This window comes from Pleurodeles waltl, chromosome 9, assembly GCF_031143425.1.
Source record: "Pleurodeles waltl isolate 20211129_DDA chromosome 9, aPleWal1.hap1.20221129, whole genome shotgun sequence".
In the NCBI taxonomy this organism is placed as follows: Eukaryota; Metazoa; Chordata; class Amphibia; order Caudata; family Salamandridae; genus Pleurodeles; species Pleurodeles waltl.
The window spans coordinates 228,515,693-228,529,936 of NC_090448.1; the positions used below are offsets into that span (position 1 = coordinate 228,515,693).

A 14,244-nucleotide genomic window follows, 5' to 3' on the forward strand; every position below is an offset into this window, starting at 1 on the left:
CCAGGCAAATATTAACTTTTAGGGAAAAAGAGAAGTATTCATTTTTACAGCTATCAACACAAAAGTTGATTACAATAGTCACACATAACCGGACAGTTCCACTGAGGTCAGGGCTCTAGTGTTTCCTAGGCAGTTCCTTGTGCCCCACTCCCCGCGCTCTAGCGATTGTGGTTATTCCCCATTCACATTAGGCAACATACCAGGTAAGCCCCACTAGTAGTCCAAGTCTCAAAAGTCCACTCTGACTCTATATTAATGTCAACAGTGTTCCAGCCCCACAGTAATATCTAGCAAGCAATTTCCCTCTAGGCTTACTGGCCTGAAATCAATCTTACCTGCACCTGCAGGAGTGGAGAGACTGTAATTCCTGAGTACTCCCCTTCCCGTGCACAGGAGCGGCAGTAGCTGATTCCAGTGAATTGGCTGCACACTGCCCAAGCAGGCTGTGCTCAGCAATTCTAGAGTTCCTCACAGATGGCTGAGCTACCACAGTGACCATAGGTTCTTTGGGCCCCTCCATGCAGAGTAAGTCTGTGGTCCACCCCACAGTGGCCTTTGAACGGGAGAGAGGTACCGGCTGGGGAGCGAGGCAGAGCAGAGGATCTCCCCTGACCCTCCCGGGTCAGAAGGCAGAACAGAGAGCGGAGGTCAAGGCAGCAGAACTGCACCCACTGGAAGGGAGCTGGTCTTTGCTTCCGGGCAACCCGGGTCTAGGTGGGGGAGCCGCGACTGATAAGCACCGAGAGGCGGGGGCCTTCGAGTCGTCCCGGCAAAGCGACTGGTGGGACCGGCGGGTGTTCCACCCCCCAGTGAAGGGGATCAGGTGTGCGGGGTCCCGGCCGGGGCCCTGTGGGGGGGGGGGGTGAACCCGGACCCCCTTTGAACTAGAGAGAGGTGCCGACTGAGGAACGAGGCAGCATAAAGGAACCCCCTGACCCTTGCAAGTCGGAGGACAGCGCAGAGAGTGCATGGTGGGTGTCAGGACTTGGCCAAATGAACATAGACGGCGAGCCCCTTTTTTTTTTCTTTTGTTGAACCACAGGAGGTGACAAGAGAACCCCTAGGGGGACAGAACTGCCAACGGGTGCTCCGGGAGGGCACTGGGAGAAGAGGAGGACCTATCGAGTCCTGGGACACTAAACGGGCTCCTCTGGGGCACGCGGGGGGGTCTGCACAGGCCCCTGGTGAAGTGTCTAAGTGTGAGGACCCAAATGATCCTGGTGGAGGCTCAATAGGGACAAACGTGAGCAGTGACAACCCCAGCGAAGAGGGCAACGGCTGACCAGGACTCTGGTGAGCCACCACAAACCACAAGGAGGGTCCACGTGGGACCAAGGGGGCTAAGCGACACCAGAGTACAGGCTGCCGGCCACAGTAGGGAGTCGGATACCCGGTCTTTCATTGCTGATGACCACAAGAAGTCGTCGCGGAGGGAAGAAGATGGACCGTCCAACACCTAATGAAAGGAAAGAAGAGGACATGCGTGACCTAACGCAGTCCAAAGTGCAGGATACGCTAGACAAAATCCTAGGAGCAATTGAGGACACAAAAGCTATCCTACAGCACGACATCAATCAGGTCGCTGTGGAGGTTGGCCTCCTCCGCGCAGACCACCAAAAGTTAACAGACAGGGTCCAAGAAACGGAGGTCACATTGACAGACATAGTGCTGAGACAATAGGACCTGGAGTCCACTATGCTACATCTAACGGAGAGAATAACACGACTGGAGCAAAGGGCGGAGGATGCTGAGGGGAGAAACTGAAGGAACAATGTGCGAGTGGTGGGCCTCCCGGAGGGATCGGAGGGCACAAACATGGTGGAATTTCTGGAGGAATGGATGCGTACGACAGTGGCCCCAGGACGTCTGACACCGTTCTTTACTCTGGAGAGAGCTCACCGGGTCCCCGCGAGGCCCCCGGAAGACCACCTAGAGTAGTGATCGCACACCTGCTACACTATAAAGACAGAGACATCCTGCTCCAGAGGGCCAGGGAGACAGGCCCTTACAGAGTGGCCAATGGAGAAGTGACCCTGTTTCCGGATTTCACTATCGAGGTTCAAATAAGGAGATCTTCCTTTCTTGCAGTGAAGAGAGCGCTGAGAGAAGAAGGAATCCAATGCTCACTCCTCTTCCCAGCCAGATTGAAGGTGATGGAGGACAAGTCCACTTTCTTTCAAAACCCCAAGGAAGCATGGGAATGGTTAGAGGCCCGTGGAAGACAGAGAAAACGACATGGGGGACCGGGTAGGTGGCGCCGAACCCGCCCCTGGACTGAGCCATCGCAATCTCAGAAAGACCTGGGCAAGAAGGAGGCCCTGAGGGCAGCGGCATCAATGGGTAGAGAAGCCTCTCCGAAGGGGAGCGATGACAGACTCAGACGGCACTGCAGCATCGTCAGTGGAGGACTTCGGCTGCTCGGAGCGGCCGCCGAAGGTGACTCCGCAGACGGCAGATGAATTGGGATGACCAAAGGCACGGATGGACTGTGGGGTGGGGCACATTGAATAGACGATCGGCCCCAAATGGACATTGTACCACCCTCCCGACCGGTTTTTCGTCCAATCAGGTGGAATGGCGAGAACTAAGCTTATTTGTTGGACTACGTTGCTAGGTTGCATGGTTTACCTGGGCAGCCTACAGTTAGGGAGGTGCCCTGGGGTGGAGGAGTTGTTTTTTTTAAAGTTTTAACTTAGATGTTGCCTGGAGAGAATAGGTTATACACACGAGGTTCGTTGGATCACACAAAGTGGCGGGGAAGACGAGAGGTGGTGGGCCCGCATTTTTTACATGACACATCCAGATGGCCGACTATAATCTCTTAACATGGAACATACGTGGGATGGGTTCACCTGCAAAAAGACACAGAATACTGTCCCACCTGAAGAGGAGGGGCATACATGTAGCGATGCTCCAAGAAACCCACTTGACCACGAGTGAGGTGGAGAAGCTGCGACACAGATGGCGAGGACAGGTGTTTGCCACCAGGTACTCTGCCTATTCCAGGGGAGCACTAATCTGGATTCACGCTGGAGTACCCTTCGAAGCGATATCCATAGACATAGATCAGGAGGGCAGATTTGTAGTGGTGGAGGGGAGGCTCCATGGGACCCCAATAATATTAGGAAGCGTATATGCCCCCAACCAAGATCAGGCCCCCTTCCTGCAGCGCCTCTCGAGTCACATTACCCGCCAGCAACATGGGGAACTATTATTAGGAGGAGACTTTAACAGCGTTCTGGATGTAGATCTGGACCGCTCCTCACCCCCGCTGCTGGGTGCAGCGACACATAAAATAGCCAAGAAACTAAGTGTGTGGGTAAAGGCCTGGGAAATGGTAGATGTCTAGCGCGAACAGCACCCGCACGATAAAGACTACTCTTTCTACTCAGCCCTGCACCAGATACATACTAAGATCGATAAAGTGGTATGCACTCCTGGGATAGCGAGAGGTATGGCTCACACTGAGTACCTGGGGCGAACCATATCAGATCATAATCCATTACTAGTAACGTGGAGAGCAGCTGAGGATAGGCCCCCCATACCACTGTGGAGAATGTCACCAACAGGATTGGAGGACCAGGCATTCAGAGGGGCACTCCGATCTTACTTAACTGATCATATTAACATAAACAAGGGGTCAGCCTCCTCCAGACATATGGAATGGGAAGCACTTAAGGTGGCGACAAGGGGTTATAGCATAGGTCAGACAGTCGGGATAAGACGCACATTATAACGAGAACTGATCAAGCTCGAGTAGACTATACACGAGTGGGGACAAAAATGGACAATAAAGCAAACAAGAGCAGGAGGAATACGCACAGGCAAGGAAATCCCACACACAGGTGGAAGAACAACTCCGCTGCCATTGCTTCCAGAGACACTTAGCCTCAGTACAGGCTGAGGAGGGTAGGTCGGGTAGGATGCTGGCATGGCTGGTGAGATTGGGAGGGGAGGGAGCGCCCATAGTAGACGTACATGACATGAAAGACAACCACAGATTTAAACTCGGACCCATAAATGACGCCTTTAAAGAGTACTATACCTTCCTGTACAGGGAGCCAGAAGACCTAGATACGGACCGCCTGAGGGAATTCCTGGGGCCACTCCCGCTGCCGACCCTGGCCAATGGAGATGGTAAAGTGCTGGGGGGTACGGTGACGACGGAGGAGGTACTGGAGGCCATCTCGCAGCTGGCCCCAGGGAAAACACCAGGCACTGACGGGTTGCCAATGGACTTTTATAAGAAAAATTCCAAGTTACTGGCCCCACAGCTAGTGGACCTTTATACAGAAGCACTACACCGTGGCCTACTCGTAGACATGCTCAGGGAAGCATCAGTGATCCCTCTACCCAAGATGAAATCAGGCGAAGCGTCGGTCACCAATTTCAGACCACTCTCCATGCTGAACAGCGATTTTAAAATTCTTAGTAAAATACTGGCCAACCACCTGATTCAGTATATACCCACTCTAGTACACGCGGACCAAAATGGGTTTGTCCCGAACCGTAATACATCACTAAATCTTAGACACCTCTTCACTATCCTGCAGATGGCAAGTGCAGTGAAACCCCCAAAAGAGCACACTGACGAGGTTGGCTTTGGCCTGCTGGAAGAAGTGCTTGCAGCAGGTAGGGGTGGGGAAGACCTATTCCCCTGCATTGCCAATGACCATGCTGAGGGTAGAAACGATTGCGGCAAACTGGGTGGACTCTGATCTGGGGGCATGGACGAGGGCTGGAGTGGAGACAATCGGAGACCTGTTCTGTGGGGGGGGGGGGGGGGGTGTTGAGCTCATTCACTGAATTGGTAGACAATAAAGGGGTCCCTAGGGGACAGTTCCTCGTGAACCAGAGGCTAATTATTATTTTAAGGGAACACTGGGAAACGATTAACGTAGAGCCTACCACACACCGGGAGTTGCACCTGCTACTGACATCGGGCATAGATACCCACCTAATCACAAAACTATTCAGCACTCAAATCGAAGACACATTAGATCAGCTGCGACCCTGAAAGATAGATGGGAAGGGACCCTCGCAAGGTAACTGTCAGACACTGAGTGGAGGAAGCTATTGACATACCCGAAGATAGTCTCAAGGAATACGCACCTGAGATACATTCAGTTCAACTACACACCCAGGATATATCTCACCCCACTACGCTTAACTCGTATATATGGAGGCGCTCCTAAGGTATGCCCCAAGTGTGGCACCATGGATGCCAATCTTGATCACATGATCTGGCATTGCCCAGAGGTTCAGACAGGGTGGGAAACAGTGGTGAGGGATCTGGAGAGGCTGTTGGGAGTGTCAATACCACAAACCCAGCAGTGTGCCTGGTAGGCCTGAAAACAGGATTAACAGTTCGGAAGGTGCAGGAGAGCTTCTTGGATATTACACTAGTACTATATAGGAGACTAATTGCCATGGGTTGGAAGTCACCCAGGAGTCCGACCATGACTGAGTGGAGGCGTGATGTATTGAGATGGGCTGGGGCTGAAATACAGGTCCTGAAGGGTGAAGAGGCGAGAGGCCTAAGCCAGACACCAATTGCCCCAGCCTGGGAGGGGGTGTTGATGAAGTGGAGGAAAGTAGTGATGTGGGAAAGACAATGACACAGGGGAATCGAGTTGACAGATCAGCCAGACAGTTGGGATAACTGAGAGAAGAACCCACTACATTATTACATAGCACGGAGGGCAAGCTGCAGAAACATAAAGCCACTAAAAAGCAGGAGGGAGGCACAGAACACAGGAAGGACACAGAGTGTAGAGCTGGAGAATAGCAGAGTGATAATCAGATGACCCAGCACACACGGAAGGAACGCCGGGGATTGGGTAGGGGTCAGCCCCCACAGAGGCACTAATACATCACGTCACCCCCCACAGTTAGAATTATAAGGAACCAAGGTACCATCACGTTTGTGTTCATGTTTATGTTAATGTTAATGTTGACTGATATCGGTCTAAGGACAGCATGTAAGGAATTGCTAGTGAAGGTACGTGGCAGGAGCCATAATATTAGAACACGCTCAAGCACAAGGCAGATGGAAACAGTAAAGGTGTTCTAATGATACCGAGACCCAGTAAACTAAGTACCAGCCTTCGATATATGTTAGTGGGAAACGATTCCTAGAATCTATAGTAATGGTTATGAATGACAATGCCTTGAATAACCTAACTTTTATAGCGGCAAAATGTTAATAAAAAATATTTAAATATAAAATAAAAAAATCAATGTCACTGCGCTAAGGTGTCAAGATCAAGCAACAAAGACAAACAAACAGTAGGTGTTCACACTTAGGGATTTTCCCCCTCTATACTTTCGAGGGATTGTTTATATTAAGTGCCGTCCCAAGCATGTCTGTTATCTATTGTTTGGGAACACACCTACGTCAGGGGTCCTTGTAGATCTGTATAAATAAATCGCACTTTAGACAGATAATCAGAGGGATTCCGACCAGAGGGCATTGCTACCATCGCTGATATTGATGCTGCACGTCGTATGGACGCTGACCCAGTCCTCGTGTCCCCGCAGAGTCTGAGATAGAGACTTCATTCCAAGGTAACGAGGGTTGGGGGGTCCTCTCATGGACATGGCATTGGCAGATTTGGTTTAGAAAACCCAGCTCTCCTTCAGGTAGGAGGTTAGGCCTTTCACGTTAGGGTATTAGGGCATACTACATCTCTTATGTCTTTTCTATGCATTGCAAGATGGTGGGGGTCTTTGTAATAATGACTTTTGTCTTCACAATTCTGTTTCTTGCATTATTCATTATCCTAATCATTGCAGCCCATGCAACTTATCGCAAATTGCAGTTATGTTAAATAAAAATTATTGAAACTTTACTGCATCTTTGTCATTGCCTGTGTTTGTATGAGACATGATATATCTGTGAGAAAGGGGTAATCTCCGTTTAACCATGACACTCCCTGAGATGTCTTATTCTCGAGTCCATGCGTAAAGGCTGCCACAAATCACCTTTTACTATTGTGTTTCTAGTGAGGTGCTGCTAGTGAGCCGGTAAGGTTGGGACAACAGTTATGACTTGTTGTAGGAAAGGCGTAGTCGCCTACAACCAAAAGTACTGTCATCCTTTAACCAGCAGTCTTGCCCAGAGCAAGAGTCCAACTACTACAATGTCATCTGCAAATAGCAGGTTGGAAATCTTTTAAAAACCTAATTTAGGTGCATCATTTCCAGGAAAATCCAATGTTTTAACCAAATCATTTAAATAAAGCTTGAATAGGGTCAGGGCCAATACACACCCCTGCTTCAGACCTGTCTCAATCACAAAGCAGGGCAAAGCTGTTGCTACAAGGAACATCAGACAGGGTGGTAGCAACAGTCAAAGCTGTCTCTGGGAGGGTTTCTGGAGAGTGTATAACATCTAGAGGAGCATTAACCACACAGCCATTGCTTGAACTCAGGGGTTTTCCAGCTTGTGGCAGTGTGAGAGGACCCTTTTTCCCCCCATTTTTTTTTTTTTAAATTTCCACCAAGGGTCTCCCTAGCTCCCCTGCAGTATGAGGCTGAGCCGGGCAGGTGGCTGCCTTGGGTTTTTGACCACTTAACATCAATTCCACTTCTTCTGTTAGCGAGTCAATTTCTGATAGCACAATTTTACTTTAGGACGCACTCAACATTTTCTTTTTGCTGGATGCCACTGACAGAGCGTAGCTTATATAATCTATATTAACATGAAATGTTTATGAATTAATGTGTGATAATGCCGCCTAGAAACTGTAATAGTAATTTTGCTTAAATGTGCACCTGAAATGTGACCACGGGGAGTGGCCGCCAATGTATACGTAGACAAAAAATGATGACTAAAATGTTTATATTATGTTTAAATAAATGATTATGTTATTGAATCTGTGTTGAAATCCTCATAGGCCTTAAGTTAGCATGAGCCTGAGCTTAGCTGCTTGGCTCTCATATTAAATGTATTTTTCTATGTTGCAGTGTGCTGACTCACAAAAGGACATGATCGTATGTTTTTTTTCTTCAAACTAGAAGATGAATGTAACCATGCTAGATCCGTTCCCACAACTTTTCCTTCTTTGCAGAATAATGTTGAAACAAAATGAAACAGTGTACATTAATGTAATGTACAAGGTCATTCAAACTGGTGAAGACAATGGAGCTACTGACCAAAAGATGTGCAAAGAATTACAGAAAGATGAAATCATACCGGACGTGCCACCTCTGAAGACATCAATTATGGAGACCAATAAAATGTCTGTAAAATAATATGGGGTGAAAGTTAGGTGACCTAATGTGTTTTCTGATAGGTTAAAGATAGTGGGGTATAACAAATGTTCAATAAAATTTTCGGGGAATGTACAACGAAAAAGGGATAAAAACCCATGACGCAAGAAGCCATTTGGAATTAGGTAGGGAATGCTATTGATTTTATCCAGAAACTCTGTCACTCTGTTTGGTGACTTGTTGGTTTATTTAAAACCATCCTCGCCCTTAGAATTGTTTATTTACACTTTACCTCCTTATGAGGGAAGTGCCCTCTTGCCCCGGAGCTGAGTTCTGACTGATGGCGAATTGACTGATGTCCTGAAGACGAAGGCTGAACCTGTGCGCTGACCTAAACTTTAGAGGGTAATTATGACAATGCAATTGTGATTTGTCAGTTTGCTTTTCCTTTCTAGGTACCAACTGCTTACTTTTGACCAAGACCATAGTTAGATGTTTTTCCAAACTGGTGTGCTAAATTGTTTTGCATGAAGCCCAACATGCTAATGCTAATCAGTGGTTAGGACAGGTGTTCACTAAACTGACGCAAATAGACAAAAGACCAAATCTATGCTTTGTTGAACTAACGCGTTATTGACACTCTGCTAAATTGATCTATGTTCACGCCGTGTTATGTTCTGATGTTTGTGATTCTCGCTTTAATGAAATCTTACCAAAGTTGCCATATTGTGACTATGCTATTATGTTTCTTGGTTTTGAGATTGACGCACCTGCTATTAGATTTATAAGCAATAGGGAATAAAACTCATAAAATTCTACTAAACCGGTGTGGTTATTCATGGCTGAAAGGTCATGGTAGCGTCTTGAATTGATTAATGACTTTGACTAAAGTGAAATGTATTGTCGTGATAAATATTGATGACATTATTGACGTATTGATTGACATATTGATTAGCTAGCTACCTCTGGCCACTCTACAAGGAAGCAAGGGGAAATTAAATGTCCTACCTGCCTGAAGTTGAGGATGTTAGAGGGGTGTCCCTGCTCTGCCTCTTCCTGACGCTGACAGGTCCAGGACAGGCCGGTCCCTGGCCCAGGCTTTGCACAGACATGGCTTGGGCGCATCCCGCACTGCGAGATTGGGGAGGCACTTTAAGCGCAATGTAGCAGGCCCAGCTCAATAGATCCTCTACTTGCACCCACGTCTCTTGCTGCATGGGAAGATGGGGGATGGAGTTCCCAAGGTTTGTTAGGATCCGTTAGGGTAGGAGACCCCAAATCTGCTCCTCAATGTGTCCCACACTGCAGGATTGCTGAGGTGCTTTTTGCACGATGTGGGAGGCCCCGCCCCATGGTCCGCTGTCTGCAACCACAAATCTAGGCATGTATGAAGGTGGGGGATGGAGTCCTCAAGGGTTGTTAGGGTCCGTAGGGGTAGGAGACCCCAAATCTGCTCCTTGATGTGTCACTCAAATGAACTGTAATTTTAAATCCTCTATAATGGTGAAGTCAAATTTTGAGTTAGAATTCTGAAAATGCCCCTTTTAAAAAGTTGTCATTATTTTGTTCGAACCATTTGTGCCTTCTACTAGTGTCCTGAGTCATATGACTGTGACTGACTCTACTGCTGGGGTTTGTATATTGCTTCCAGTCATTTACACAAAGGGGCTTGGGTGTGGACAGGATAGCTCATTCTGGCAGTATGACTGGGGAGGGGATGTACCCAGCCTCACTTCCACTTCAAAGGGATTTGCCTCTTGCACATGTAAAGGAATTTGGCACCTGGCCTGACCTGCTCTTTATCTCCCCAGGACAGTTTGGCACTTCGACAGGGGATTGGGAAGAACTTTCCTGAATCAGATGTATAAGTGGGACAGGTAGTCCCTCCACCCAAGGCTGGCACCAAGTACAAATACTGGACCTCCAGAGCCACTCTTCAGAATACTCCTGGACCTGAAGAAGATACAGAAGAAGGACTGCCCTGCTGGCAAGGACTCCCATACTGCTTGGGGAGGTACCTCGCTGTCTGAGAAGGAATCCTGGACCTGTTTGCCTGAATCCCAGGCTAACCAGAGTGACTCCAAGGATTAGTTGGGTGACCTTCTGTATGTGCTACAGGGACACCATAAGTTTCAGAGACCTCCTTGCAACAGACCAGCTGCAACTGGACCTACCAGTACCTGCAATTGGACCTGCCTCTGCTGGAGTGAGTTCCTGATGGTCAGTGCTGCCTACCCAGGTCCTGCCCACATGGCTGGTATCAGAGTGTACTCCTCCTGAAGGAAAGACGAAAATCATGAAGGTTGGGCTCCTCATGACTGGGTTAGTTCACACCAGGACACTGCCACCTGTGATGACCCCCAATGCAAAGATCTGGTGCAAACCGCTCTTTGTATCAACAGCAACCGCCAGCACGCTCTGGTGCAAACTGCTCTTTGAATCAACAGCAATCACCAGCACCGACAGGCAACAGAGACCCACAACTACTGGAATTTTGTTGTTCAGGTATCATTTTATTTATTAAAATAAATGTCCTTTATGTTTCTAAAATGGTTTGCCATGATTTCACCTTATTACTGTTTGTGTGCTGAATAATTAAGTTACACATTTATTCTACGTTAAGCGTGACTGCTTTTGTGCCAAGCTACCAAAGGGTTAAGTACAAGTTAATTTAGTGGCTTTTGTGGTTCACCTTGACAACGATTGTGTTTGTTGCCTGAGTGTGGCTTCCACCTGCCTCTACCAATAACTCAATGTCTTACAAGGCTGAACTAAAACAGCCCTTTAAGCCTTGCTTGGGTCTATTCAAGCTCTGGTAAACATGTCATGCAACAAGCAGACGTCCAGGTTTCCCCTTACCTTCAGGTTGTCCGGTAACTCAGTGCGACCTGCATAGCCAGGGTTCATGGTGATAAAGACTGCACAGGAAGGGATCAGTGGGATCTCAACACCTTCAAACATGAAACGATCCACCTGTGGAAACAAGACAAGAATGAGCCTGAGAAAGCAGAAAGGGTGACATTAGCTGGAGGAAAACTGAGTGGGAAACTGGTGGTGTGGCTTTAAGTTTGTTATAGATATCTCACCTAACCTTAGTTTGGAAACGGATTTCTGAGAGAAGGATAGAGATAGCTCACTCTTGGTAGAATCAGGTACTCATTCTAGAATAAAATGATTGTTGAGTCTCTTCTTGAATTATTGCGTATGTTTGGCACTCTTTTTTTTTTTCATCACCTGCTTTTGTGTTCAGATGCGTGTTTGCAAAATATGTGTCACTAATAGATCATATTTTTGGGGAAAAACTGAACTCACTCCACATGAACATCTATGAATCACTTAGTGAGCTAAGCAGGAATACCACTTTCCAGAGGAAGTTTGCAGGAGAAGAGAATTATTCACAGATGTTTCTTTTAAATGTCCCGCATGATTTGTATTTTGAGAACAGTAGGAAGTTCACTCTCAAAACACATTGAACATTGCATTGTCTATTTTATCCAAAATATTGCAAACTCTTAGATTCATAGATTTTGCAAAATGGGTTAGTGTATCAAGAACATAAAATAATTATATGGGTGCTTTGTTTCAATCTTTATATCAAACCCCCATTAGGCAGAAGCACTCTCCATGACTGGATAAATCAATTGTGGTTACAAGTAATCAAAAAGGTTGTCAAGAGCCCTAGCAGGCATACAATTTCCATTTAATGAAGCATATAAGCATAAGGTCTCCTTATAGTACCAATGTGTGATGATCAGAATAAACTGAACAGATCAACAAAGCAGTAAGCAGGATATCAATCACTAGGTAAGAGATGGAGAGCAGGGTTGATGATAATACATGATGTCAACACTGTCGTTCATAGTACATGAAGACACAGTTGAATATCTTTGTTTTTCTCTAATATATAATCATTCCCAAACTCTTGGGGGTTACTTGGAAAACTCCAAGCTTAGTTCTAAACGTACTTACGGAGGTTTTAACGGCTCTATAGGTCACCTCTGGGAGTGATGGTGTTCTTGGTGAGAAATTGGCAGGGTTCATGGGGTAGATGTGGGGCGTGGGAGTACAGTGAGATTGTGGGACCATGAGGTGGGCGTTCAGCGGGGGCAAGTAAGGGTGAAGTAAAAGGTAGTTTGGGACAAGAAGTAAATGTGCAATGTAATCAGTGGGTTTCATTTTGCATGGTTAAAGTTGGCCGGGTGGGAGCCATCATGTGTTATGGTGGCAGAGGAATAAATTGTTAGTGGCAAAGTTGACAAGTTTGTTGTGGGTAGGAAAAGCAGAGGGGAGACTGTATGAAAAGCTGTTGCAGTACATAACGATGTCAAGTAATGAAATATGGAATGAGGCTTGGTGATGTGTGAACGACTGCACATGGTAAATCCTTTTGACCGTTGCAGCTATTAATAGAATAAAGGACCTCAATTGTGTGAGAGTGTGCACTCTAAAGTTGCCTAAGGAGGAAATATAGATTATTTTTGTCTGCAAAGGACTGAGCATGAGTCTGTGAGTAGTCATCCAGGTGTGGGCATTTCAAAGAGTAAGGACATTATGGTTTTGTTGCCAACAACAAAGAAATAGTATGCAAAACAAAACTAGGATATAATTCCCTAAATGGTGATTGCGATATTGTTCGACAAAATAAAACATTTATCCTGAATCTACCATAGGATAAAACTGAGCTGTTAGACTTACCATCTTAAACTTTAAAATACTTCTGTAATGCACTTTAAAAAAATTAACAAGGGTGGCACCCCATCCGAAACAGATCAGCTTATGGGGAGACTGGTTGAAAATAAACATTTCATCATCTCAGTAGGTCTTATGTGGCATTAAAGGTAAAACATAATGCACTTTTGACAATGTTGCTTGTGATGAATTATCCTCTTGTTCTGCAGATTCTTTATTTTTGAAATATCGCTGCATTAGGCTACAGCTCTATAGACAAGAACGTTTTATGGCAAAAAAGTCCTGTGTCATTGTGCCCATTTGACATTTCCAGACCGGCCTCCTTTTCACCAAGGGTGTTTCCTGTTTCTCAACATCTCACCAGCAGAGCACAAGGCTTTTTTGCCTGGGCATAAACCTAAAGAGTTCCCTCACTGATAGGGACGGTTTACTATTGCCTCGGCTCATCCTATAGGGAGACTGATGGCTGGCGGCTGATGAGCATCTACAGAGACACATAGACCGTTTGCCTATGTCCCCACAGAAAGAGGTCTATTAACCCTCTTTTGTAAACACAGTTCAGTTCTCCATAATAAAGGTCTTTCACTTTCCTTAACATTTATATAATGTGGAGTGTGTTTCAGCTTACCTGCAATCTTAACAGAGGCAGTGTGGAGTATGAATGATATCATCTGCTAGGAAATATTGCATGCGGTACGTGGGTGATTCCCCACACTGGGTAAAGCCACCCCAGCCTTACTCTCCTTACAGCAGCCCCTTTGGCTGTGCTTTAGTTATTTCGTAATGCTTTCACCCATTTCAAGTTTAAGGCAACGGTGTATTTTCAAACCAGGGGGTTGCCCAAACAAATGAATGACATAAGCCTGTTTGATTGCCTTGGCACATCTGTTCCTATACCTGTCTGGAGTTAATGGACACTTGTTCTAGCTGTATGACCAAAATCCAATACAGATTCTGTGGCTATTTATTGCCCTCTACGCTTGACCGCATCCAATACCATAACAGAAATCAAAGAAGCACCACTTGCACAGCATTCAGTGCACCTTTAAGAATCCACATGTTTTTACAATTATTACCTCTCCTTCTGAACCTTTCTGAACGCTAGTAAAGTAAGCTGTCAAACATGCTTTAATCATCTCCTGAATAGGTACCTAGCTTTGAATCTCAAGTCATTATTTTTCGCCAGTTCCACCAGTATCACATAAATACTGATCTCTTTCAATCAGTTTGTCCTAACTGGAATTCATAATGAGACTCTCTGGCCAACCAGCACAGAACAACATCTGACCAATAACAGGATTCATAAAGTTGTCCTTTTCTTACCACTGTGAAACGAAGAAT

The 14,244-nt window shown here is 46.4% G+C and overlaps 1 protein-coding gene across 1 annotated transcript in view; it reads right to left on the reverse strand.

Annotated features, from left to right (window-relative positions):
- The window catches only part of DNAH1 (dynein axonemal heavy chain 1), an 827,745-nt gene that overhangs the window by 410,288 nt on the left and 403,213 nt on the right, over positions 1-14,244 (reverse strand). The window contains exon 31 of the mRNA XM_069206595.1: positions 11,074-11,187. Coding sequence (XP_069062696.1) covers positions 11,074-11,187 — 114 coding nt within the window. The remainder of the gene's footprint in view (positions 1-11,073; positions 11,188-14,244) is intronic.